The sequence below is a fragment of the Sinohyriopsis cumingii genome, chromosome 6, assembly GCF_028554795.1.
Source record: "Sinohyriopsis cumingii isolate HCF-2022 chromosome 6, ASM2855479v2, whole genome shotgun sequence".
Lineage (NCBI taxonomy): Eukaryota > Metazoa > Mollusca > Bivalvia > Unionida > Unionidae > Sinohyriopsis > Sinohyriopsis cumingii.
In genome coordinates this window covers 47894684-47919891 of record NC_142966.1, presented here as the reverse complement: position 1 = coordinate 47919891, position 25208 = coordinate 47894684, and the positions used below count along the sequence as shown (strand labels likewise).

The 25208-nt window shown below is 33.7% G+C and overlaps 1 protein-coding gene across 3 annotated transcripts in view; it reads left to right on the top strand.

Moving 5' to 3' along the window:
- The window catches only part of LOC149796878 (putative phospholipid-transporting ATPase IA), a 194715-nt gene that overhangs the window by 99473 nt on the left and 70034 nt on the right, over positions 1-25208 (top strand). For all 3 annotated transcript variants that reach the window (XM_089961529.1, XM_089961527.1, XM_089961528.1), the window contains exons 17-27: positions 839-921; positions 3660-3709; positions 4146-4215; positions 4905-4989; positions 5888-6027; positions 6402-6449; positions 7474-7564; positions 9156-9220; positions 9883-9972; positions 22718-22800; positions 23297-23402. In XM_089961529.1, coding sequence (XP_089817655.1) covers positions 839-921; positions 3660-3709; positions 4146-4215; positions 4905-4989; positions 5888-6027; positions 6402-6449; positions 7474-7564; positions 9156-9220; positions 9883-9972; positions 22718-22800; positions 23297-23402 — 911 coding nt within the window. The remainder of the gene's footprint in view (positions 1-838; positions 922-3659; positions 3710-4145; positions 4216-4904; positions 4990-5887; positions 6028-6401; positions 6450-7473; positions 7565-9155; positions 9221-9882; positions 9973-22717; positions 22801-23296; positions 23403-25208) is intronic.

The following is a 25208-nucleotide window of genomic DNA, read 5'->3' as shown; positions in this document are numbered from 1 at the left end:
ATGGGTACATGGTTTTTATTTTGGTTTTCTGGGTCTAAATTAACACAATTTCATATGATGTTTATTTTTGTTTTAATTTTAAAGACTCAAAGATTATTTGTTTGAAACAAACAAAATATTTTTTTAAAGAACTAAAATGAATGGTATTAAAGTTAATTGAATTATATGTTTTTCATTTAAAACTATTCTGAGTTTAATGATTTCGAGTTTAATGATTTTGTTGTTGTTGTTGTTGTTGTAGGGTTTAACGCCATTTTTCAGCACAAGATAGGCTATACATGGCGGCCAGTATAAATGGTGGAGCAAGAACCCTGGAAAACTCAGGGAAGAACCACCGACCCACGGGAAGCTACTGGCAGGCTTTCCCACATACCCACGCTAGCCAAGCCTTGGACTCGAACCCACGCAGACAGAGGTGAGATGTCAGTGATCCGGAACGTTGAGCGCTTTAGACCACTCAGCCACTCGGGGCCCCTTAATGATTATGAGTTAAGTGTTCATTTTTGTGAATGCAACTATCACATAAGTTGGGTTTTTTTTATAAAACTTTAATCAAAACAGTATAGTATTAGGTTTCCTAATGTTATGTCGATGAAGTGTCAAAGGTTTTACATTGGTACTTGTGAATACTTTTTGAGAAATACTTATACTCACAGCCCTTATTTGAAAAGCCAAAGATACTCGTACTGTGGTTTTCCTGGTTTCACGTTAGCATGATTTCTTATGATTTTTTAAAACATTTTAATGTTTTTAGTACATCTACATGAAAGTTCCCCATCTAATGCCTGTCTGGTATGCTAACGTATAACTTCTGTTTTCACTCCATGTTTTCCTGTAGATGAAGCAGCATTAGTCAAAGGTGCTAGAAAGCTAGGGTTTGTGTTTTTCTCCAGAACTCCAGATGCTGTCATGATTGATGTGGTGAGTATTTTGGTATTTGCACTACCTTTATGTAACCACCGTACTGTATCCTATGGCAGTGTCAAGATAATCTATGAACAACAGGTGAATTAAAAATGTCTGCATCTTTGGGTTGAGTATCATAAAGTCAATAAAGGATCAGTGTTACTTGACGTGATTTTAAAATTTCATCATCACTGCTTTTTCTGAGATTTTAAATTTGGATCTGTGATAGACTGCAGCAACATCACATCCCCTGGAAAGACCTTACATATGTGTCTGTAATAAACTGTAACAACATCACAGTCCCTGGAAGAATTTACATGTAGGTCTGTGGTAAACTATGTTGTCATAACAGCTACTGGAAGACTTGACATATGTGTCTGTGGAAAACTGTAGTTACATCACAACCGGTTTAAGACCTTACATGTGGGTTGTTGTTGTTGTTGTTGTTGTAGGGTTTAACGTCATTTTTCAGCACACGATAGGCTATACATGGTGGCCAGTATTAATGGTGGAGGAAGAACCCTGGAAAACCCCGGAACGAACCACTGACCCACGAGAAGCTACTGGCAAGTTTTCTCACATACCTACATTAGCTGAATCCGAGACTAGAACCCACACAGACAGAGGTGTACATATGGGTCTGTGATAACTGTAGTAACATCACAACCTGTAGAAGATTTTACATATAGTCTGAGGTAAACTGTATTGAAACACACACACACACACACAGAAAGACCTTACATATGGGTCTGCCACAAACCATAAAGGTCAGAGGAAACTCAGATAGTTTGGCAGATTGCTTAACCTTAAATGAACTTTACCCTTTGAGTATTTTGTCAAGTGCCATGTTTTCTTACAAGAAAGTAATCAATGGGCAATGGACTTGTCATGAAAGAAATCAACTAGTTCTGGTACAACCAGTTATTCACTATGTCATAACTAGTTCTGGTCCTTATGACATAGTGAATAACCAGTTGTACCCTTAGCTTTGTAAAGACTTGGGCAGTAAGGGTCTTGATGGTAGAGAGGGGTATGTTTTATTTACTAATATGCTCATTGTTTGCTTCACTTGCTATCAGTCATTTGTAAAATTGGACTTACCTTTGTATAAGGCATTTGAAAAATTGGCTGATGCTAAATATGCCATATATGCTGCACAGAACATCAGACCTGCCAACTCTTACTATTTTGCCATAAGTCTTATGAAAATTACCCTTAAAATACAGACTTACAACATACTAGCAAAAACTACAGAAAAATTATCACTGCCGAAAAGTCCAGATAATTGGTTCATACATGTTTTATTGGGATCCGGGTTTCATCATATAATTAGTAAGATCAGTTAGGGAACCAGACTAACTTTACAAAAGCACCCAGATGCTTTAAGCTGCACCTATTTGTTGATATGAAGCATCTGCATGATCAAACTGTTGATTATAGAATTTTTTTAAATGGCATCCAGAAAGTGATGCATGTTTAAGGGGAAAATAAGCTTCTAGAAAAGTGTTGCTAATCAACACAGAAGAATAAATAGGAGTACTCAGATTTTTGTGAATAAAAGCTGGAAAGGAAACAATTATGAAAATTGGACATCATGTGTCAATTTGAGTAAGTCTCGTGGCAGGAGATTGTGAAATGGAAAACAATTTCCAAGAATTATGTCAAACTGAGAGATAGCAACAAGCCATTGAGCTGCATGGGGTTTGGAACTAGAGTTTGTGCAACATTACTAGTGGTAAATAAAGTCGACTCTGAAATTAACAAACTTTTTAATTGAACATAATGTTTATCGTCGATGTGTCAAACTTTTAATTATGTTTTCCAGCTTTACAATAGCAGTTCTTGATATTTTGTTACACCTTACTGAAAATTGGTCAATCTTACGGAGAAGAGTCAACTACCTTACTGAGATGGACTCATCAAGGTTGGCAGGTCTGCATAACATAAACGACATCTGTTTCATCAGTTTCACCTTGTGGCCAGGTCTTTTTCCAGTCATCTTGGATGTAAAATTGTAAAATTGGACATGCCTTTGAATAAGGCACGTAAAACATTGGCTGATGCTAAATATGCCATACATACTGAACAAAACATAAACGACATCTGTTTCATCAGATTCACCTTGTGGCCAGGTCTCTTTCCAGTAATCTTGGAAAGTCCAAATATGTTATTTTTATTGTAATTTCCATGCTTTTTGGACATGTTGGAAGCACTGCAGTGCATAATGTCTTGTAGCAGACATATTTCCTGTGTATGATTCTTGCCTTCTGCCAGTATATCTATACTTAAACTCATCATAATTTGCATAGAACATATGGTAAGCCAATACTGCTGATGCATGGTTTTAGCTATGGGTGAGAAGAGACAAATGTTTGATGTATGAAGATCAAACTTGCTAAATTTGCAGATTTCCAGTAATATTTTACACCACCAGTTTCACACTATAAATTGACTGAGCAGTTGCATCATTGCACTTTTATGACTCTTTTGAGATGTTTTAAGAATTAAAAAGCACATTTTCTTCAGTTTCTCGCAACAAAATAAGAAATATTAAAGGTCCAGTGTGCTGGTACTGCTTACGATTAGTCTTAGGTTTTAAAAAAAATCTTGGACCATGACCCTCTCTAATTTTTAGACACTACACTTGCAAAGAAAATTTTAAATTGAAATTTTTGTATTGACCCTTATGTTATTTTTAAGATGTCTTTTGATCTTGGTTACAAATATGGTTAATATTATTTTATGTTTTCCAGGATGGAAAGGAAGAAAGATATGAAGTACTTAATGTTTTAGAATTTACAAGGTAAGTAAATACTATTGCACAAAATCTAAGTACAGTCAACTCCGCTTGTTGACCGGACCCAAGCTATGCATATAAACGGAGTATGCATTTAAGCAGAATTCATGTATATTTACAATATAAAATGGGACCATACGTTCACTATGCACTTAAGTGATCTATGCAATTAAGCAATATGCAGTTAAGTGGAGCTGGCTGTACACACAAAAAATGTATGTTTTAATACATTTTTTCATATCTTTCAACATGAAAGTAGTCTGTGTAAGTGCTTTTGCGGAAGAGTCAGTTTCTGGAGGTGATTAATTCATTTGATCTCTAGAGAAATTAAACATATTACCCACACCCCTCAAAATTAAAAACTAATACAGAATAAAGCAAAATGGTGCATTAGTTCACACAAAATCATCAGGTGCTGTACTTGTATCTTGTTCATTTTCAGTGACAGAAAAAGAATGTCAGTCATTGTAAGGACACCAGAAGGAAAAATAATGTTATACTGCAAGGGAGCTGTAAGTTACCTTTTCAGTTCACTCTGCTTTTTCATGCTTTTTTATATTTTCAACAAACTATACTGTAAATACAGGTTGCTATACACATATTCTTCAACTGTTGTCCCTCATGACATACTATTCAACTAATTGTGCCACTTAAACTTATTCAGATCTAGGGATTCTGGGAGGAAGCACATGCTCTCCCCCTCAGATTATGTGTTCTGACATTGTTTATATCTTTTTGGCTTAGAGGGTTTTCAATCCATCCATGTTTATGACATAGTGTCCGTTATCTTTTACCTATCTTACAACGTATAGATCCACTGTCCTTTCATGTAAATATTTATATGGCAAGGGAGGCAACCAAATCTAGTGAAATGATTTGCCAGGAAAGTAGATATCACCTTTTTTAACACTTGAAACAACAGCAGAAAATGCTTTTAAAAGGAAATTGCAAAAACAATTCCTCAAATAATGTTTCAGATGTTAAGATAAATTTAGAACAGTGTATTTTTAATAGTAAAAGGACCATGGATAGCAATATCTCAGCAGTTATGTTTTCGCATCTTCTCATTTGTAAATTGATATCACTGAAACCCTCCAACCCATCAGTACTTTGAATACTTTGATTTCTAATAGAAAACATTAAATTATGCAAAAACAAGAGGGCATCTAAATTGTTTGATCATAATCTCTGCTGTTTTTAGGATACTGTTATCTATGAACGTCTGGATCAAAATCAGTTACACCGGGATATTACACTACAACATCTTGAAGAATTTGCAACTCAGGGTAATGTTTCTTCTCTCTCTCTCTTTCTCTCTCTCTCTCTCTCTCTCTCTCTCTCTCTCTCTCTCTCTCTCTCTCTCTCATAAACTACTGTGTATTTACTATTTTGGATGGGATACAAAAAATTATTGACATTTTAGTTGCTACAGACCATTAATTTAAAGACTCAGTCAGTAGTGATTCATTGTTGAAAACTACAAAATCCCTCGCACACATTTAAGTGATGACAGGAATGTCATTTATTTGCAAAACTACAACAAAACTGATGCACAAACTGTTAAATAAATTCACAATATTTTCCAGTTTAATCTATTAAACTGATAAAATTCAATCTGCTAGTCTCTGCAGTATTTTCATTTTAAATGACTTCAACTGAAAATTTATTTTGAACATTGAAATTATAAAAATTCTGATGATATCCTAAATAAATATTTATTAATTAAGGATTTACTATTTTTTTTTTGTTCTATGAAGTTTAAGCTGATCATTTATTTCAGTTATTAACATCAGACTTGTCATTCAGTGTAAAGACTCTGTCTTCCTGAAATATTAACATCAGATTCATGTCTTTGAACCTCATTCTCAGTGTAGATTGGACAGTTGTTGTTATTGTCCATCTATGGTTACTGGTTTCGAGTTGTCATTTTTGGCCAGTGAGAAGTGATATTATGAAAGTAAAGCCCCATTTTATTGGCTATTAAAAATCTCTAGCTCAAACACAGCTCAGAAGTTTTATGACTTTTATGCCAGGTTCTCTGGATTCTTCAAACTATCGGTACACAGATATCATTTAAAAGTTCAAGGGCTAATAGTCAGGTTCAAGCAGGGTTTTATATATAGATGATGGCAAGACTATACATTTATTTAATTTTTTATGGTGCCTTCTTTTTCTGGGTTACAGGTCTCAGAACACTGTGTATTGCATCAACTGAGATTCCAGAGGACTTGTATGAAGAGTGGAAGCACACATACTACAAAGCAAGCACCTCTCTTCAAAACCGAGACAAGAAGCTGGAGGAGGCAGCAGAACTCATTGAAAGGGTGGGTTACCAATAGTAACAAACGAAATAATGACTACAGTTATGCTTTAGCTAGAGGTTTCTTTTTACTTTGTGCTTTTGCTTTATTATTTCATCATGATACTAAACATATCAGCTTTGTAGGATGCTTTTAACCAAGAGCTCATGACAGATTCTATTTTTGATTCTATAATCCCAATTTTGAATGGTCAGACCAGATACAGATGTCAACTGATTTTGATAATCAAAATGTAAAAAGAATTACATTTTTTCAGTAGGTTGAATTTTTTAAATTTGCATGTTCACAGTTGTCAGAATAAATTAATTGCTGAAAATAGAAATAATGTTGAGAAAATTTCTGTGTGATAGCATTGGTATCAAATATTTCTTTTCCAGAATCTCACACTTCTTGGAGCTACAGCTATTGAGGACAAACTTCAGGAAGTAAGTCTTGCCTTTTTTTCTTGTTGAATATCAGTTATTATGGTAAAGATCAAACGTGTCCAATATTGTTCATCAAGAGCTTCTTATTGGACAAAATATAATGTATGTCACTATGAAAATAGCATGATTTGCATGGGACAGTATAAAATCAGATTTGCTTCTCTGGTTTATTGGTAAATGAGCATTGATGTACCTGTTATATGTCCTTAGATATTGTATTAAAAATGGACCTTCACAAAATCTGTTATTATAACATAAGTTGAAAATTTGAAAGGTGAAGTGTATGAACTTTGAAGAAAATAATATCTCATGAAAAAAAATTGATCAGTAAAAAGATAACTTTTTACAAAATGTTTTAGGATTAGATGAGCATGGATTGGTATTTATTTATTAAGGTATAACTTTTATTTAATTGTTTGCAAATTAAATAAAGTAGAGGAAGTTGGGTGGAGGTATAAGGAGTTGATATAGATACAGAACAGATGAAGCTTGACTGAAAGCAAGTTGGAAATTGAAAGGGTAGCTTTTTTCTTCAACTAAATTTCCAGAATCTTGCAGTGCGTAAGAAAAGTTCAGTTCATTATCACATTTGTTTACAGCCAGTCATATGGCAGCAAATGCAGTCTGTTTTTAACAAATTGGCATTATCACAATGCACTATATATAGTCAAAGGTAATATGAAGTTTATATAGTAAATTTAATGTACAAGAAACTATGCTACTTTAGTCTGTTTCAGGCTTTGAATATTTTGTAAGTTTCATGCATCACTTCAAAGTCATATAACTATGCAGGCCTGAAGGCAGACAGTGCACCTGTTAATATTCCAAAATGGACGTACAACATCTATTTATATTCCGCAATCGACTTACAACACCTGTTTATATTCCAAAATGGACTTACAACACCTGTTTATGTTCCAAAATGGACTTACAACACCTGTTTATGTTCCAAAATGGACTTACAACTTATGTTTATTTATATTATTTTACCTTTCTAGACCTGTACATTTACACTACCTTTCAGGGTGTCCCAGAGACAATTGCTAATCTTGCCAAAGCTGACATCAAAATCTGGGTCCTTACTGGTGACAAGCAGGAAACAGCTGTAAACATTGGTAATTTCATAAATGTTTGAAGAAAAGTAATTTGGTCTAATAAAGGATTTTGTGCATGGTTAAATAATTTTGTAAATTCTTTAACAATTATATAAATTTTGGTTATCATTTCTGATGTTGTTCTTGTAGGGTTTAATGCCATTTTTCAGCACCATATAGGCTATATATGGCAGCCAGTATAAATGGTGGAGGAAGAAGACAGGAAAACCCCAGAAAGAACCACCGACCCACAAGAAGCTACTGGCAAGCTTTCTCACATAGCACATTTTCTCACATACATGCCTTATATGTATTCATAGATTGGCAGCCAGAATAAACTACACATGTAGAATGTTTGTCAGTCCCATATTTCCAACGTTTACAAAGCTTACACTTGGTCTTGCCTATGGTTTAAATCATTATGACAAAACAGAGCAGAGAATACATACAGGTACATGCAGAGCTACACACTATGATATATCACCAGTAAAAGGGAGCATGTAGCAGCCAATACAGATATAGTATTGGAACATCACTATTAATGAGTACAATCTGAATACTAAAGTATCAATTTTAATAAAAGTAACCTGTATGAAAGACCAGTTGACTACCTATACAGGTCAAATCACCAAAGCATTGCTTAAGAGTAACTATGAATTAGACACTATGACTAAAGTATATAATAGAAAACGTACCTTATATATATATATATATATATATATCAGACCCCAGTCAAAATTTTTCAGCAATATCAATGAGTTTTCTGTGGCAACATATAATACCTGCACATAAAATAAAGCTACAGAAATGTCAGGGGATGCATTTAGCGACTCTTCAGGTATATACCAAGGGCAGTTAAGTGTTTATTGATGGCAAATTTATAATTCTAAGGAATGACAGAGAATTTTCTAATTGTAAGAAAGAAGCAAGAATAGTTTGGAAAATTGAGATGGGGTATACTTCTGTTTGAAGAGAACACTCCAACAAGTTGTTTTAAAGTGGATGACTTGCAGATTACTTTTATGTGCCTCTCTGTCTGTTGAGAGCGTGCTACTCAACATGAGCCAAAGTAATAACTGAAGTATTTATGCGATTTTGGCCTAATGTCCATCAAGGGAGATAACTCTAATTGCCACCTATGTGGAATGGTAACCTTGAGCTTCTTAACTAAAACATTTAGCCAGGGAGGGATGGACTTGCACGTTAGTAATAGTTTTCAAAGGTAACCTATTTGAAGAAGAAATGCATAACAGAATGTTTCTTAACCAACTCTGACAGAAAGCAGTGAGGGCATTCAGTATTGAGCAAATTTTGCTTTCTACTATCAAATATGGATGAAGATACCAAAAATAGAAATACCTTGCATAGTTGTGTTCATAACATACACAATCAGTAGTAGTGTAAGAATTTTTTTTCGTAATATATCCTGACCCATATTTATTGGGCCATTTTCTGGCATTTGTTTAGGGGCCTCTTACTAAAAAATACATGATTGATAACGTACATGATTTACATTAAATTCAGTATCACAACAAATACAGTCACAGAATCATAAATTTACCAAAAGATTGAACATTTAATGTTTTCAAAGTATACATTTTTTCTTCTTCAGGTTACTCGTGTAAACTTCTTACACAAGGCATGCCACTTTTGACAATAAATGAATACAGTTTGGATGTAAGTATTAATTTTAAGTGGAATGTACAGTTGTCATTTATGTACATGTTAATACAAGGTACAGAAACTAGCTTACTGTTTGTAATGGAAACTAAAAAGTTTAAAAATTATCATAGACTTAATACATTTAGCCTAATAATAATGACTGAATGCAAATAATAAGCTATTTCTCAGTACAAAACTTTAATCCAGAAGTAAAACTTCTGAGCACTGTGATTGCAACCAAGCTCAAGAACCTTTATTATTATTATTATTATTATTATTATTATTATTATTATTATTACTACTTATGTTAGTAAATATTAATGTCCCTTAAGAATCAAGTTAATATCAATTGCTATTTAATCAAGTTAAGCTTAAAATATGAATATTAATTTTTACACATGTATGGCATTAATCAGAAGTAATGTAAATGCATGTATCTGAGCTGCATGCAGCACATAGTGCCACTGAGTCGCATAAACTGAGTGTCACCTGTACTGTTTCTGTTTATATTCAAAATTATCCAGCAAAACCACATGTGGGAATTATCAGTCTACAATCTTTGCTAATGATGGTATGCTATATTTATTTGTTATTGGAAGTTAAAGTAGGTTTTCTTGGCTCAAGAAACTTTTTTTATTGGATTCAATTCATATATGTTTTTTATTTTGTATTCATAGGGTACAAGGGACGTCCTACGTAAACATGTGCAGGAGTTTGGTGACCTTATACGCAAGGAGAATGATGTGGCTCTGATCATAGATGGCCAGGCAAGATGCTATGGTTGTTTTTATCCCTGTGCTTTTTGAAGAAATGCAGCAGGGGGTAGGGGGTGGTATGTAATACAGCCCATCCATGTATGCATAACTTTGTGCTGCTCCTCCTGTGTGATTCAAAATTGAGACATTAAAACTTAGGCTTTGATTGTGGGCAGTGGCAGCTGGTCTGAAGGGAGGGGAGATATCTTTTGCAGATGTAGTATTAAACATAACTAAAAAAGCACAGGGATGTACACATGTTACAGAAATTATGATTTAACTTACAGTATTAAAACAAACATATTGGAATGTGCAGTATTAACCAAGATCATCATGCTAACTTATACCCTTATGTGTCTGCGTTGGAATGAAGTGAAGTGAACATATATATTGTTTCACTTTTCAAAGTAAGATGTTGCCTGTACATGTCTGCAATAGTGCATGTATCATGTTGCATTCCTCCTTTACACTATAGAAATTTCTAACTTCAGGATAGTATTGAGGTTCATTTTTTAGATTAATTTTATTTATTAGGATTATGTCCCCAATTTAATCTACCATAGGTACTCACTTATAAGTCAAATCAAACTGCAAACAACAAAGATCCTTATCCGCCATAGTATACTGTGCCTACAGATCAGGGTATATGTTGTTTGTTCTAGTGATTACTCCTAACATCCAGCACAGACCCAGATCTGTCAACACATTATGCGATGGCAGATTTGGGCCCGTGCAGTTTGCAGTTGGACTCATCCTCTAAGCAGGTATATACAGTACATTTTGTCAAACCCTTTCAATTAAAAGAAGGCATTATACTGGATCCACTTTGTCAGTCGGTTCTCTGAGCCATTGCTGTAATTTTTGCTCAGTGTATTTCGGATGAATCTTAAATCAAGGTTTGTTGTGCTTAAAACTGGGTCCCAGCTTGGGTCTGGAATTTTGTATAAGGTCTAAAATTTGAAAATTGCTTTTTCAGGTTTTGAAATTTGTGGAAAAATTGAAAAATGACTAAAAGTCTTGAAAAAGTTTTAAATTTTCTTTATTACAACTGTCTTAGTCAGAAACCAGTAGCTCTTTTGCAGTTAGGAGTAGTTTTAGTATATGGATTCAGAGCTCATAAGGAGCTCTGGAAATTTTTAATTTTTTGGTCTGGAAAAGGTATGGACAAGGTCTGGGATCTTTTATTTAAATTTGTGGCATGAACCTTGTTAAAAGTGGGTCATTCTGATCCCATCCATGGATTATTCTTCCAGCATGAACTTGCATAATACCTCCAACTGGTGCAGTGAAGTTGCCTCTTGATGTGTATATAATGTTGCCTTTGATATATTTTACATGGCTTTCTTGAAGTTCTCTGTATTGTTTACCACCATCGTAAATGTATTATGGGTGAAAATATGCCACATGGCAAAATTGGGTCACTATAACATATCAACTCTATTTGTACTGTCTTGCATATGAATAATACCAGAGAACTGTGAGTATCTTGGGGTTTCTTCTCACTAACACAACTGTTTTGCCTACTTCAGCAGAACATTTGATTCATTGGCATGAGCGTCTTTGTCTAGTTCAACTAGACTTTCATGTGGCTCTGTGAAATCTATGTCTTATAAGGTTATGTTGAAATGTTTCATTGATTACTGTTACCAGTGGAATGTGCTTTTGTCAAACTTTGTTTTAGATTTTTTTCAGACATACTTTATTATTCATTCAAGGAAACATTATATTGTAACCTAAAAAGGATATCTCTAAACATCATTTTTAAAAATAATGCACGTATTGTGTCTCGATCTGACCAGATCCACACTTGGCAGAGGTCTCGAAGAGGCATGCTAGAGGTCTGGTTGAATGAGATTATATCTTTGCCATCATGGTTGCAAAAGTTGAAGTTTGTATTTAAGTTTCTGTCTTATATGTAATACATGCATCACGTCATTGTTCATATAGTAAACACAGTAATTCAGTATTTCCCTGGTACAACTTTTAACGTCATTGTTCATATAGTAAACACAGTAATTCAGTATTTCCCTGGTACAACTTTTAACGTCATTGTTCATATAGTAAACACAGTAATTCAGTATTTCCCTGGTACAACTTTTAACGTCATTGTTCATATAGTAAACACAGTAATTCAGTATTTCCCTGGTACAACTTTTAACGTCATTGTTCATATAGTAAACACAGTAATTCAGTATTTCCCTGGTACAACTTTTAATGTCATTGTTCATATAGTAAACACAGTAATTCAGTATTTCCCTGGTACAACTTTTAACGTCATTGTTCATATAGTAAACACAGTAATTCAGTATTTCCCTGGTACAACTTTTAACGTCATTGTTCATATAGTAAACACAGTAATTCAGTATTTCCCTGGTACAACTTTTAACGTCATTGTTCATATAGTAAACACAGTAATTCAGTATTTCCCTGGTACAACTTTTAACGTCATTGTTCATATAGTAAACACAGTAATTCAGTATTTCCCTAGTACAACTTTTAACATCACTGTTCAGATCCTTTATAGTTCCAATAATTTATTTTGATAACCTGACACCAGAGATGACTGAGATATTTTAGAAGAATGCCTTCTTGTGTCATTATTTTACATTATTTGTTGCATTTTACAATTTTAATTTAGGCATGATTTGAAAATTTGTATTCTTCACTGGAACACTTACAAGCATGGATTTTATGTTTGCATTCATTTTCAAAAGGCATTTTAACCCATGGAATTTCCAGCAGAATTTTTTTAATGCTTTTCAGTTTTGTAGAGTTGTAAAATAAGTATATTTCCTTTGTTAAAATTATATAAAGGATTTTAGTGAAGAAGAAAGAAAACCCTGTTTACAGTGATTAGCTTTTTGAAAGAAGAGTACCGTCTCAACAGGGGCCCCGAGTGGCCGAGTGGTCTAAAGTGCTCTTCGTTACGGATCACTGCCATCTCACCTCTGTCTGCGGCGGTTCGAGTCTAAGATTCAGCCAATGTGGGCATGTGAGAAAGCTTGCCAGTAGCTTCTCGTGGGTCGGTGGTTCTTTCCGGGGTTTTCTGGGTTCTTCCTCCACCATTAATACTGGCCGCCATGTATAGCCCATCGTGCTGAAAAATGGCGTTAAACCCTACAACAACAACAACAACAACAACCGTCTCAACATTTCACATAATATAAGCCTCTCTCTCTCCTGCACAAGTTTATCATGTGCAATATTTATATATTGTTTTTAGTTTAGTTGATGATTTATGTGACATTGAAGTTTAAAATATGTCATTGCAACCTACTTTTATAGACTTAGTTATCTTTCAGTAAAACAGTTTAGACTTCAGAACAAATAACTTCAAGTAATTCTCTGTCTCTATATGCAGCATATATCTTTGGATATAAAATTAGTCAATTAAAACTCCTTTTCCTATGCTGTTGGAAATTCTTGTGGCATTTTAATGAGAAGCAATTCAGTTGTTGCCTTAGCTGTGTTTAGAAAGAAGCATGGAGTTTGATTTTACTTGTTTCTTTTCCCGAATGACACTGTCATGTCACCTGCAATTTGTATTTCTTGCGCTTGTTGATATTATTTTGGGGAAATTATTCAGAAAATCATTTTTTTGTTGCTTGTTCTAATATATAGTATTATAAAGATCAGTTAGATCTATATCTGGCGAACAGATGAAATGAGAATTGCCATAAACATATGTTAAGGGAAATTCTCATTGACATAGACATCTTTTCTTAAATGCATAATTTAGAGTAATTCAAAGCCAAGAAGGAACCATTCAAGTTTCAGAGCTTAAGCTTCAGGCTAAATATACAATTAATACAAGTTGCAGAAGAATTTTATAGAATTGGCCAGATTTGCCTTGCTTTATTACTATCAGATGAATGCTTGGTGTAGTGTAATTATGTTTTAAACTGAGAAATTGTAATATAATGGGGTGTCAGATTTTTTACTTTCTTAATACATTATGTTTACTTTATGATCCTGTCCTCTTTATTTGGTCGAAGTGTAATAAAATAGTACATGTTCAATGTAAAAGTGTCTTGTTGTTGATGCAAAAGGTTTTTAGTTTGATAAAATGGGAAAAATTCTACAAATTAGTCTGTACTGAACACATTACACAAGTATATTAACATTTAGAAATAAATTCTACTACCTCCCAAATTCAGTCCTTCTGAAAAGATAAAACTTTTTGTACAATATCAACATGTTGAAGCCCGACTTCCTCGATCTTTTGGGATCGCACCGGTGGCCTACTGGTTAGAGTGTCTGCCTCGGACAAGGGAGGTTGTGAGTTCGATCCCCAGCCGAGTCATACCAAAGACTTACAAATATGGTACTAACAGCTGCCTCACTTGGCACTCAGCATTAAGAGGTTAGTGTTAGGACTGGTCTGCCTGGTGTCAGGATAGTGTGACTGGGTGTGACATCATGTTACATGTCTGCAGCATGATGCCCCAGTGCTAGACATCACTATAAACTGACACATTGCAGACATCATAGTGATAGAAAAACTGTTAAAGCTATGTTAAAAATCCAAATCACATCACATCACATCCTCAGTCTTTTGTGACAGACCTAACTTTGGCAGGTAGAGTGAGTGAACTGCATACACTATCTACCTGCTGAACTTCCCCCATTTCAAACTGGGTCATTTGGTCATCCTAGTGTTGCATCCTAGTTTCATGTTCAGGTAGTCTTATACAAGCAGGTAGAAAATAGTAATTCATCCCCTGTCTTTAATCAATCCAAAGCAAGAGGGAAAGTTGCAGGACCTGGTTCATGCACTCAAGTACTATCTGAGGCGCATGAAAAGCCTCCTTGGCAATGGCTCTTTCTATGTGTTCTGGTAGGAAAAAAAGATATATAACTTAATGCACTGACCTAATGACTTATTTGAGTCATACAGATGATATATTCTAAGCACTCTCGGAATCTTATTTCATGAAGATCTCAGCCTGTGAAATTAAAGTGGCATTGTTCGTGACAGTACTTCAATTCATTTTAGGAGAGGAGTTTTTGTGGATGATGATGATGATGATGATGATGATGATAGAGTCATATTGTTCTCGGATGGGTATGGTAAAGATTGGATGCTCATGCATTTTAATTAAAATGTGACTGGGTAATATAGTTGATGGAGATAGGTTTCATTTTAGTAAATTACATTTCTCTCAGAATACTTACCTCATCACATTACTCTTAATTCATCCCAACCATTCCCAGGAAAAGCAAGCACCCTTGTTCTTGTCTTGCTTAGGCTTAAACTTGAGAACATCTGGTATACAGATTACCTATGGTTGGGAAGATGTAATCTGTAAGAGTTGCCTCCCTTTCCCACATGATATATTGTCAAGAAAGACAAAACTTGTCTTTACAGAGGGCTGGATTCAGGAGGTAGTGGAGTTTATTTCCTATTGTTAATGTCATCAGGTGAGTATTCTTGGAGAAACAATTTTTTTTACTCCAAAAAAAACATTCTTTCTCCCATAATGAGATTAGTGGACCAGTCTAGTGGGTCAGCCTAGTGATATTTTTTAAAAAGTCTTAGTTGCTTTATTTTTAGATAAAGCTGACCTTTGCCACAAGGTAGACTTATTAGTAAGTGTGAATTTATCACTGAATAAAACACAGTATACTAACTGCCTTAAAATTAATTCACCAAATCCAGTTAAGGAAGTTATAAATATAGTAATAAAATTTTAAACATGTGCCCAAATTTTAAAATAAAAAATAAAAATCTCTTGAAATCAAGAAAACACCAGTACTTAGAAATCTATGAATATTGCATTATAAAGCTTAGCATTTCAGGATTTTTATAATTCAGCTCTGATCACTATGTATTGTATTTTCACAGACGTTGCGGTATGCTCTGACTTGTGACTGTAATAATGGTCGTGATATAGGGCAGAGTTGTGTAAAGTTTTCAACAAAATCAAAAGTATGCATCTACCTGTGTTGGTATAATGTATTGTTTGTTTGTCTTTTAGCCAGACCTGCGTGATACCCTTTCCAATGATTACAAACTGTTTTGTCATAACATTATTACCCCACCCATTCATTGATTGATCAGTGTTTGATAGAGCAATTATTAACAAATTCAAATTTGGTTTAATTGCATGTCTTTTTAAGGATCAAGATAAACAATGTAATGGCAAATGGAAGAAATTACATTTACTTTGACCTCATAAATCAAATAAAAAAATAAAAAATAAAAATTATTTCCTATTTGGTAAATAATTGTTAAGTTTTAAGTAATATATACATCTTTGGTAATTCTACCAGTAAAAGCTCAAATATAAGATGGTTAAAATTTGTAAACAATCAATATCTGTTTTATGTAATCATATTTAGTAGACAGGACAATTAAATACTATAACAATTTTAAGTATACATTTTCATTTCAAAACAGATTTCAGAATACTGTAATGGGGATATTTCATATTTTTTAATTTTCAGTAATTTCTTGCCTAATCTTTGCAATTCTGTAATTTTCTGAATATTTATTCTTTGATTTGCAATGTTATATTTTCACAGTTTGTAATCAGGCCATGAAAATCATGAAAAGCAGACATGTCCAGATACTGTGCAGTCCGTGATTATAAATAAATTCTCACATTTTGTCAAAATGCCAGAGTTTCATTAAGTTAAGTGAAATTTAGAGTGAACAGAACATACATATCACTTCTCAAATAGTGTTGTCATGGTTGGCATAGTATCAAGGTTAACTTATTTGCATTTAGTTTACATGTACAGTCATGAAAAATGATTGGTATATTAATTGTGGAGGGCAGAGCTCATCACAGTCAGTCAGTCATAATGACTTATTTTTCATGATCTAGTGACTGCTTGGTATTTGGAATACATCTCAGTAAAGCAGGTACAACTTATCATTATGCAGAATTCTTGTTTAAAATGATTATCATTTCATAGTAATTGAAATTTCAGTACATTTATTTAACAGAAAATGTCCATTTATTTAAAAGAATAGATTGATTGATACTATATTTGCAAGAATGTGAATGGCATTAAAGTTTTATATGGTATAATGTTCAAGGGCAATTATCCATAAATGCCTGGTGTGAATTATTTTAAAACTTATCACAATAATCAAAGTTTTGTAATTTCAGTACATCTCAACATTTTTGCAGAAATTGACTAAAGGATAAGCCATTAGTAATGCCAAGGTTTTGAACATATGGTTCATTAACCACCCACCTAACTTCATTTTACAGCATTTTAATAGCATATCAATAATTGTAGACATATATGGGATATTTTGAAGTGGAAACGTATGAGCACATGCTGTGATTTATATAAGTACATGTTTTTAAGTTATGATTCATTTATGCTGCACCTCATCATGTGTGTAAATTGTGGTTCGTTTATGCTGCACTTCATCATGCTTGCATGTTTTCAAGGCACCAAAGTTTCTCAATTATTTCTGGTTTTGTAACTTAAGTAAAGCTGCTCAGTCTTTCTTGGTATCAAACTGTCTTGAAGTCAATTGCTTTAAAGCTTTTGTTTGAACTGTCAGTTGACAGAACAGGTCACACTCACTCAAAGTTAATACAGTCAGCTCACCAAAAGTGTGTATTGTGCTTACATGGGCATATTTTTAGATAATGGTATGAACGTAATAAAATAATCATAGGCTTTTGTTTACTCATTAGATTGTTTGACGGAGCCGTCAAAGATAGATATTGGTCTCTGGTTCACATTTTACTGCTTAGTGACAGCAGTCCAAAATTGTGTAATGTTACATACAGACCTGACAGTCATTTCTAACTTGCATTTGGTTTGTAAAGCAGTACCCTAAAATTCAGCCTTGTATAGCTGTCATGGTGAATGTTTTGAATTTACTTGGCTGAATGTCATACGATGAAATTTTGAGTACATTCCACCAATTCTGTTCCTGTAAGATTCTAGCATGTATTTTGAATTCCTACATCTAGTTTGGCTGCAAGTTTTAGTTTTATATCGTGTTAATCAGACCACAAACATGATTTAAAAACACTCTATTACATTATCTAATTTTTCTTATGCCATTAATTCTTCAGAAATTATAAATATTTTGGGTCTTTTGGTATTTGGCATGGAAAAATCTTCCTAACTCCTGGTATTGTAGAAAATGATAATTATTATTTTGTTGGGTACATATAATTGTAGAGCTGATAAAATAAATTGTGTATAAAAATGTTACTGACAGCACACTGCACACATTAACAAGTTTACTCAAAATTCTCAACAACTCACTACACTGGGCACCAGTTTTTTATGATGAATACCTAAGTACAGTGTGACCCTGTTATAACACGGTGGTTGGAGTCCATAGAAACTGACTGTGTTATAGACCGAAACATGTTATAACCAACCAAGTCAGTCAGGTGAATAAAATGATGCATTTACCTAAAATGGGGGGGGGGGGTGGTGTAATTAAAGCAGGTGCAAAAATATGTGCTTTTGATTAAAAAAAAAGATAAACTAGTCTGAAAACACTTGTATATTGACAGCTTACATTTGTTTTGTACTGTACATATAAATATATATATAAGAAATCCATGAATTTGAGTATAGGTAACATGTAAAATTCATGTATGACTCATGTTCCATTAGAGAAAAACAAATAACACACATACAAATATTAGTAGTCCTCATTTTGATCTAGATCAATTGTCACTAAAAAATTCACTACAGCTGTTGCATATAGCATGTGGCTATAGTTGTTTACATGATACATATACATGTACTTAAATTGGCCTATTGTCTTGACGAGGCTACCCTGGGGATGAGGCTAGTCATAGGGAAATGAAAATGTGGACAAATAAAAAATTAAACAAACATTTTTTCAAGATACCCCATCTTTAATTAACTTGATGGCCAGATATCCATAGTTTCAGAAGATTGGAAATTTAATTTGAATTTTATCCCATCATTGGTAGTGACCAAATGCATAATTTTTTCCAGCAAAAATGACATTTTCATGGCACAATAAAACATGTTCCAGTCACTTTAGAAAATGCAGCAGTCAATCAATTTATGTTGCTTTTATTGAAATTTGGTGCTGACTTCCTTTGGTGAATTTTTTTTTTTTTTGGGGGGGGTATTGTTGAAGATTGTAGCTGGCCTTCTTGTATGAAGGGTGCATGTGTTATTGAAGTTACCGCAAAAGGACAACTTTGGAGGAACAATCTCCATTTCTTGTTGTGGCAGTAACATCAATTAATTGTAGAATATTGATTGAGACTGAATTTTATTTTTGTTTGTTTAGTATTTATACAGAATGATCAGTGTTTCAAAGGTAATCAGTATTTTTTGAAGTTTCAGTAAAAAAAATTCCTGTGTACAATTAAAAAACAAAAGGAATTCACCATCATTTAGACAATTGTAGCAGTGACTGTTCCTTCCATCAAAAGTTGGTTGACTGTAGCTAGTCCCAGTAGCAAGACTGTTGGATAAAAAAACAAGTAGATCTTGAGGGGGGAGTACATTTCTTGCAGTGAGTGATGTTGTTTTTCCATGCATGCATAAGAAATATTTTTAAAAAGGCCAACAGGTGTTCTGTTCTGACAGGGATTACTACAGAAAATTTGAGTGTTCTTAAAGATTTAGTTCTGTTAGTGAAAAGTAGAGGAATTTTACTTACCATCCACATACAAAGGTCAGTCTAATAAAATATATTTATTACCAGCAAGAGGCCAATAGTCAGACACTACTTCATCTGAAAGATCCATTATGAGATAGTGCCTCATCCAGTTGATCTATGCTACCAGAAATGTAAAAAAGAAAAACAAAGAAAATAAACTTTTTTTTAAAAATGTGGAGATTCACAGCATACAGTACTCAGCCCATATGTCAGAATAAAGGAACTATATTATAACAATGCACTGTTAAGATGGTTTGTCATGTGAAAAAAAAAATTTTTGTTTATCTAACAATAAAAAATTCCAGTGCATTTTATTTCAAGCTTTTGGCTTCCTTTCACATTGCCTCTGAATTTCACTACTCCGAAGCAAATGTTGTATATACAAGTTTATATGACCAACAGTGTCACACAGAAATCTTGGTTAGATGGTATATTTTGTTGCCAGTAATGAATATAAATTGCAATTTGCAACACTGGCAAAGCCAGCATGATCACTGAATAAACTTTTTACAAGTTATTTTTCAGACTTTTAGGAAGAAAATCCTTTTTCCAGGGTACAAGAAATATACATGTATATGAAATTTCAGGAGGCACACCACTATTGTCTTTTATTAGAATTCATACATGATCTCTTCAGTATGATAATAAACTTTTTACATGTTACTTTTTGTACTTTTAAGACAGAAGACAAAAAGTTTTGTATATGTGAAAATACAGTGCATATGAAATTTTGGGAGCCACATCAGAATCGCATTATATCCATATTCATATTCGTATTGTAATGGAGCATTCTATAGCGGGGTCACACTGTGTTGGTAAAAATAAATGCTAAAAGCATGTACCAAAACTTACTGAAAACACTACAGTGGAAGTTGTTTATGATGAACACCGTGGGACTGGTAAACATAAGTACAAAAACCATGCAAAAAATGACTGACAACACATTATAATAGAACCTGCTTTTATGGGCACCTTGGGACTGATTAACATTAGCACCACAATCTGTATCAAAAATGGCCCATATCACACTACAGTGAAAGCTGTTTATGATGAACATTTGGGATTTGTAAAAATAGAAACCAAAAGGTGTATTTAAAACAAAATTACTAACAACATGAGGGGCCCCATTTGGCCGAGTGGTTTAAAGCGCTCTCCGTTACGGATCACTGCCATCTCACCTCTTTCTGCATGGGTTTGAGTCTTGGATATGGCCAATCCAATGTGGGTATGTGAGAAAGCTTGCCAGTAGTTTCTCAAGGGTCGGTGGTTCTTTCTGGGGATTTCCCGGGTTCTTCCTCCACCATTAATACTGGCCACCATGTATAGCCTATCTTGTGCTGAAAAATGGCGTTAAACCCTACAACTACAACATGATACAGTGGACTAATGTTGAGCACAAACTCCATGGGATTGATAAAAATAAATATTAAAATGTGTACCAAAAAACCCAACAATACACTCCAGTGGACTCCTATTTTGGATTGAATACTTTAGTACTGGTAAAAGTTAGTACTACATACTGTACTGAAAATGACCAACAATGCACTACAGTGGAAGCTGTTTATCATGTTCACCTTTGGACTAGTAAAATAATTTACTAAACTGCAAATCAAACATTTCTGACAACACTAGAGTGGAGACTATTTATGATAAACACATTGGGAAAAATAAATAATAAAATATCTAACAAAAATGACTGACAGCACATTAGAATAAAACCTGCCTATGATGAATACCTTGAGGTTTATTTAAAAAAATACTAAATAGTGTACAAAAATTACCTGCAACAGATTATTGAAAACTGCTTATGATAAACACCTTGGAACTGGTCAGAATAAGTGCCAAAAGTATGCTAAAATGTACCTACAACACTGCAGTGAACACTTGTTTATCACTAACACCTGGGACTAATAGTAAGCATTCTTAGTTAAATCAAAATATCGTGCAATAATTTTACAGCCTACTTTGCCATATCTGAAATTTTTTTTAAAGTCCACCATATCAAAATTGTAGATAGAAACCACTCCATCAGTGACCCAATTACATTAGACACCTCTCTGAACTTTTTGGGGGGGTTGTTTTTACAAATCAACAAAAAGTAGTTTTTGTGAAATTGCTTAACACAAAATGACATAAAGTTAGCAGCTTAGTACAAACCATAGTTACATAATGCTTTTCAATTACATTTCACAGTTTATGATATGAAGTACATTAGTTAAAGTGGAATAAGAAATGATTACTCAAACTTTCAAGTGAAGTCTCTGAATTTCTTTATTGATTCTCATTATTTGCTTCTTACTCTCACAAATGTAAATGCAGTGTACCCACTAAATTGTATATGCAGTGTAACCACTAAAATGTATATGCAGTGTAACCACTAAAATGTATATGCAGTGTAACCACTAAAATGGATATAGTGTACTTACTGAAATATCTATGCAGTGTTCCCACTAAAATGTATATGCAATGCACCCACTAAAATGGATATACTGTGTACCCACTTAAATGTATATGCAGTGTACCGACTTAAATGTATATACTGTGTACTCACTAAAATATATATGCAGTGTTCCCACTAAAATGTATATACATTGTACCAAGGGGCCCCGAGTGGTCTAAAGCGCTCTCCGTTATGAATCACTGCCATCTCACCTCTGTCTGTGTGGGTTCAAGTCTAGGATTCGGCCAATGTGGGTATGTGAGAAAGCTTGCCAGTAGTTTCTCGTGGGTCGGTGGTTCTTCCCAGGGTTTTCTAGGGTTCTTCCTCCACCATTGATACTGGCCGCCATGCATAGCCTATCGTGTGCTGAAAAATGGCGTTAAACCCCACAACAACAACAGCAATAATGTACCCACTAAAATGGATATACATTATACCCAATAAAATGTATATGCAGTGTTCCCACTAAAATGGATATGCTGTGTACCCACTAAAATGGATATGCTGTGTACCCACTAACATATAGATAAAGTATGCATGGTAAAATGTATATACAGTGTACAGTCAGTGTACAGTGCATCCTCTGTGTGTGTGTGTGTATGTGTGTATTTGAAATATATTTGTATAAAGTGGTGTATCCTCTGTTTTGTAATGAATTGTTAATATGTCTGCTTTCGTTCCAGACATTGAAGTATGCCTTGTCATGTGACTGTCGACAGGATTTTCTAGACATTGCAGTATCATGTAAAGCTGTTATTTGCTGCAGGTCAGTCATAAGTACTGTGTTCTTTGAGATTGTATGCCTAACTGAGTCTTGTTGAGCTAAATGCCCCAAAACTGCAGCATTTGGTGGTGAATAGCAGCACATAAGAACTATATATTATCAAATAACTTTAAATTTAGATTTAAATTAATTTTTAAATATTCATCATATGTCAGTAAACAGGGCATTTTTAAGATTACACAGACATATGTATAATGTAGAATAAACAAAATATCATGCTGCCCATCCAACCCCATGACACTGTGTACATTCGAAACTTGCTTAGCTATGCTTTTGTTATTACACCCTTCTGGTTTAGAAGCAAAATCATATTTGTAGTGGTAGTAATTATTCCTTGGAGAAAAGTCAGTTATGTGTTCATAACTCTCTACCATAGAATTTACTATGCCAAATATTTCCACCACTTTGATAATAAGTTGTTTTATTGGATAATCAATATGAGTGGAATCAAAGATGATTATACATTCTCTTGTTACAGAGTGTCTCCCTTGCAGAAGGCTGAGCTAGTGGAACTTGTGAAGAAAACAGTAAAGGCAATTACCCTGGCAATAGGTGATGGTGCTAATGATGTAGGAATGATTCAGGTAATATCCTAAACCTTGGACTTCTACCAGACCACATAGCAAACGTCTAGAAAGAACTGGAAACATGATGTAGAATTAGAAATAAGTTTAATATATTATCACCATGTACAGCTGGTAAAGGTGAATATCAAGTTCACCACATGTACACAATCCTTTGAATGAAAAGAAATATATATCTAAGAAGTAATAAAAGGTTCTTTTCTAGTGGAAATGACAACTCAAATTGTATTGAAAAACCAGTTTGCCAATATTACAAAACTGTATTCCCAGTGTTACCTCAGTCTGTATTCTTGGTGCTATGGATTGTATGTGGTGATAATACATAAGAGTATTCTTCGTGCTGTGGATTGTATGTGGTGATAATACATAAGAGTATTCTTGGTGCTACGGATTGTATGTGGTGATAATACATAAGAGTATTCTTGGTGCTATGGATTGTATGTGGTGATAATACATAAGAGTATTCTTGGTGCTATGGATTGTATGTGGCGATAATACATAAGAGTATTCTTGGTGCTATGGATTGTATGTGGCAATAATACATAAGAGTATTCTTGGTGCTATGGATTGTATGTGGTGATAATCCATAAGAGTATTCTTTGTGCTATGGATTGTATGTGGTGATAATGCATAAGAGTATTCTTGGTGCTATGGATTGTATGTGGCGATAATACATAAGAGTATTCTTGGTGCTATGGATTGTATGTGGTGATAATACATAAGAGTATTCCTGGTGCTATGGATTGTATGTGGTGATAATACATAAGAGTATTCTTGGTGCTATGGATTGTATGTGGTGATAAGAGTATTTTGTGAGAATTGAGTTTAGTTTATGTGTGCTTCTCTTTTCTTTTTGTCAATAAATGAAAACTTTATTTTGGATGATGAACTTGACATATTTTAAATATTTCAATAAAAATCTTGTTAAAATTATTTTATTGCCATTTTTAAATATTTTGGTGTTTCTGAAATGTTCATAATTTTTGCTTCATCAGCAAGATGGTGGTCACCCATCAAGTGCTAATGCTTGGTGTACAGTTCATATAAACCTACCTGATGATAAAACCATTCATATTAATGATATCACTGGGTAGGCCATCAGAAGATGGATTTATTTCAAAATGTCTCTGTCTGCAGGAATGATTCCAAGAGTACAGTTTTGGGGCCCATCCCCGGAATTGTGAATTTCTCATAGTGATATTAGTACTTTTGGAAATTTTAAAGCATCAGTATTGTTTCTAACATCATAACCTTCATCACTCATAATTTATGTTACAGTTTATAGCCAGTTACAAAATTCATAATATAAGCCAAAATTAGTAATATAATTTTTTTTATTTTTGTAGGTAAGTTCACTTGTTAAATAATGGTAGCTGTAGTAGAAATTGCTGTTGTTGTGATCTTGGCAGAAAAAAAGCATTGTTTTTGTTTTTTTTAATAACTCTTCAGTATGAAAGAAATTAATGTTAATTTATCCTACACAATATAAAATTAGACTTCATAATAATAATTCTGTTTGTTACATGAATGTGTTATTAAAGGTGATTTATATCGCTGTTAACTTGTTTCACGTAAGATTAAAGTTCTGTTTTTTTTTAAGGATGTGACTCTTTGTAGCATGTTTACAAGCTAACAGCTTGAATACTGACCACTATTTAAAACAATATTCCATTACCAATTGTACTTTCAACTATCAAATAAGCCAGTAAAATGAAAATTTCGAATAAAGAAAGTTCTGTATCCTTTATTATGAAAATTGAGAGCTGTATGTTCTTGTTGAAGAATTTAATATGAAAATAAGGTTTC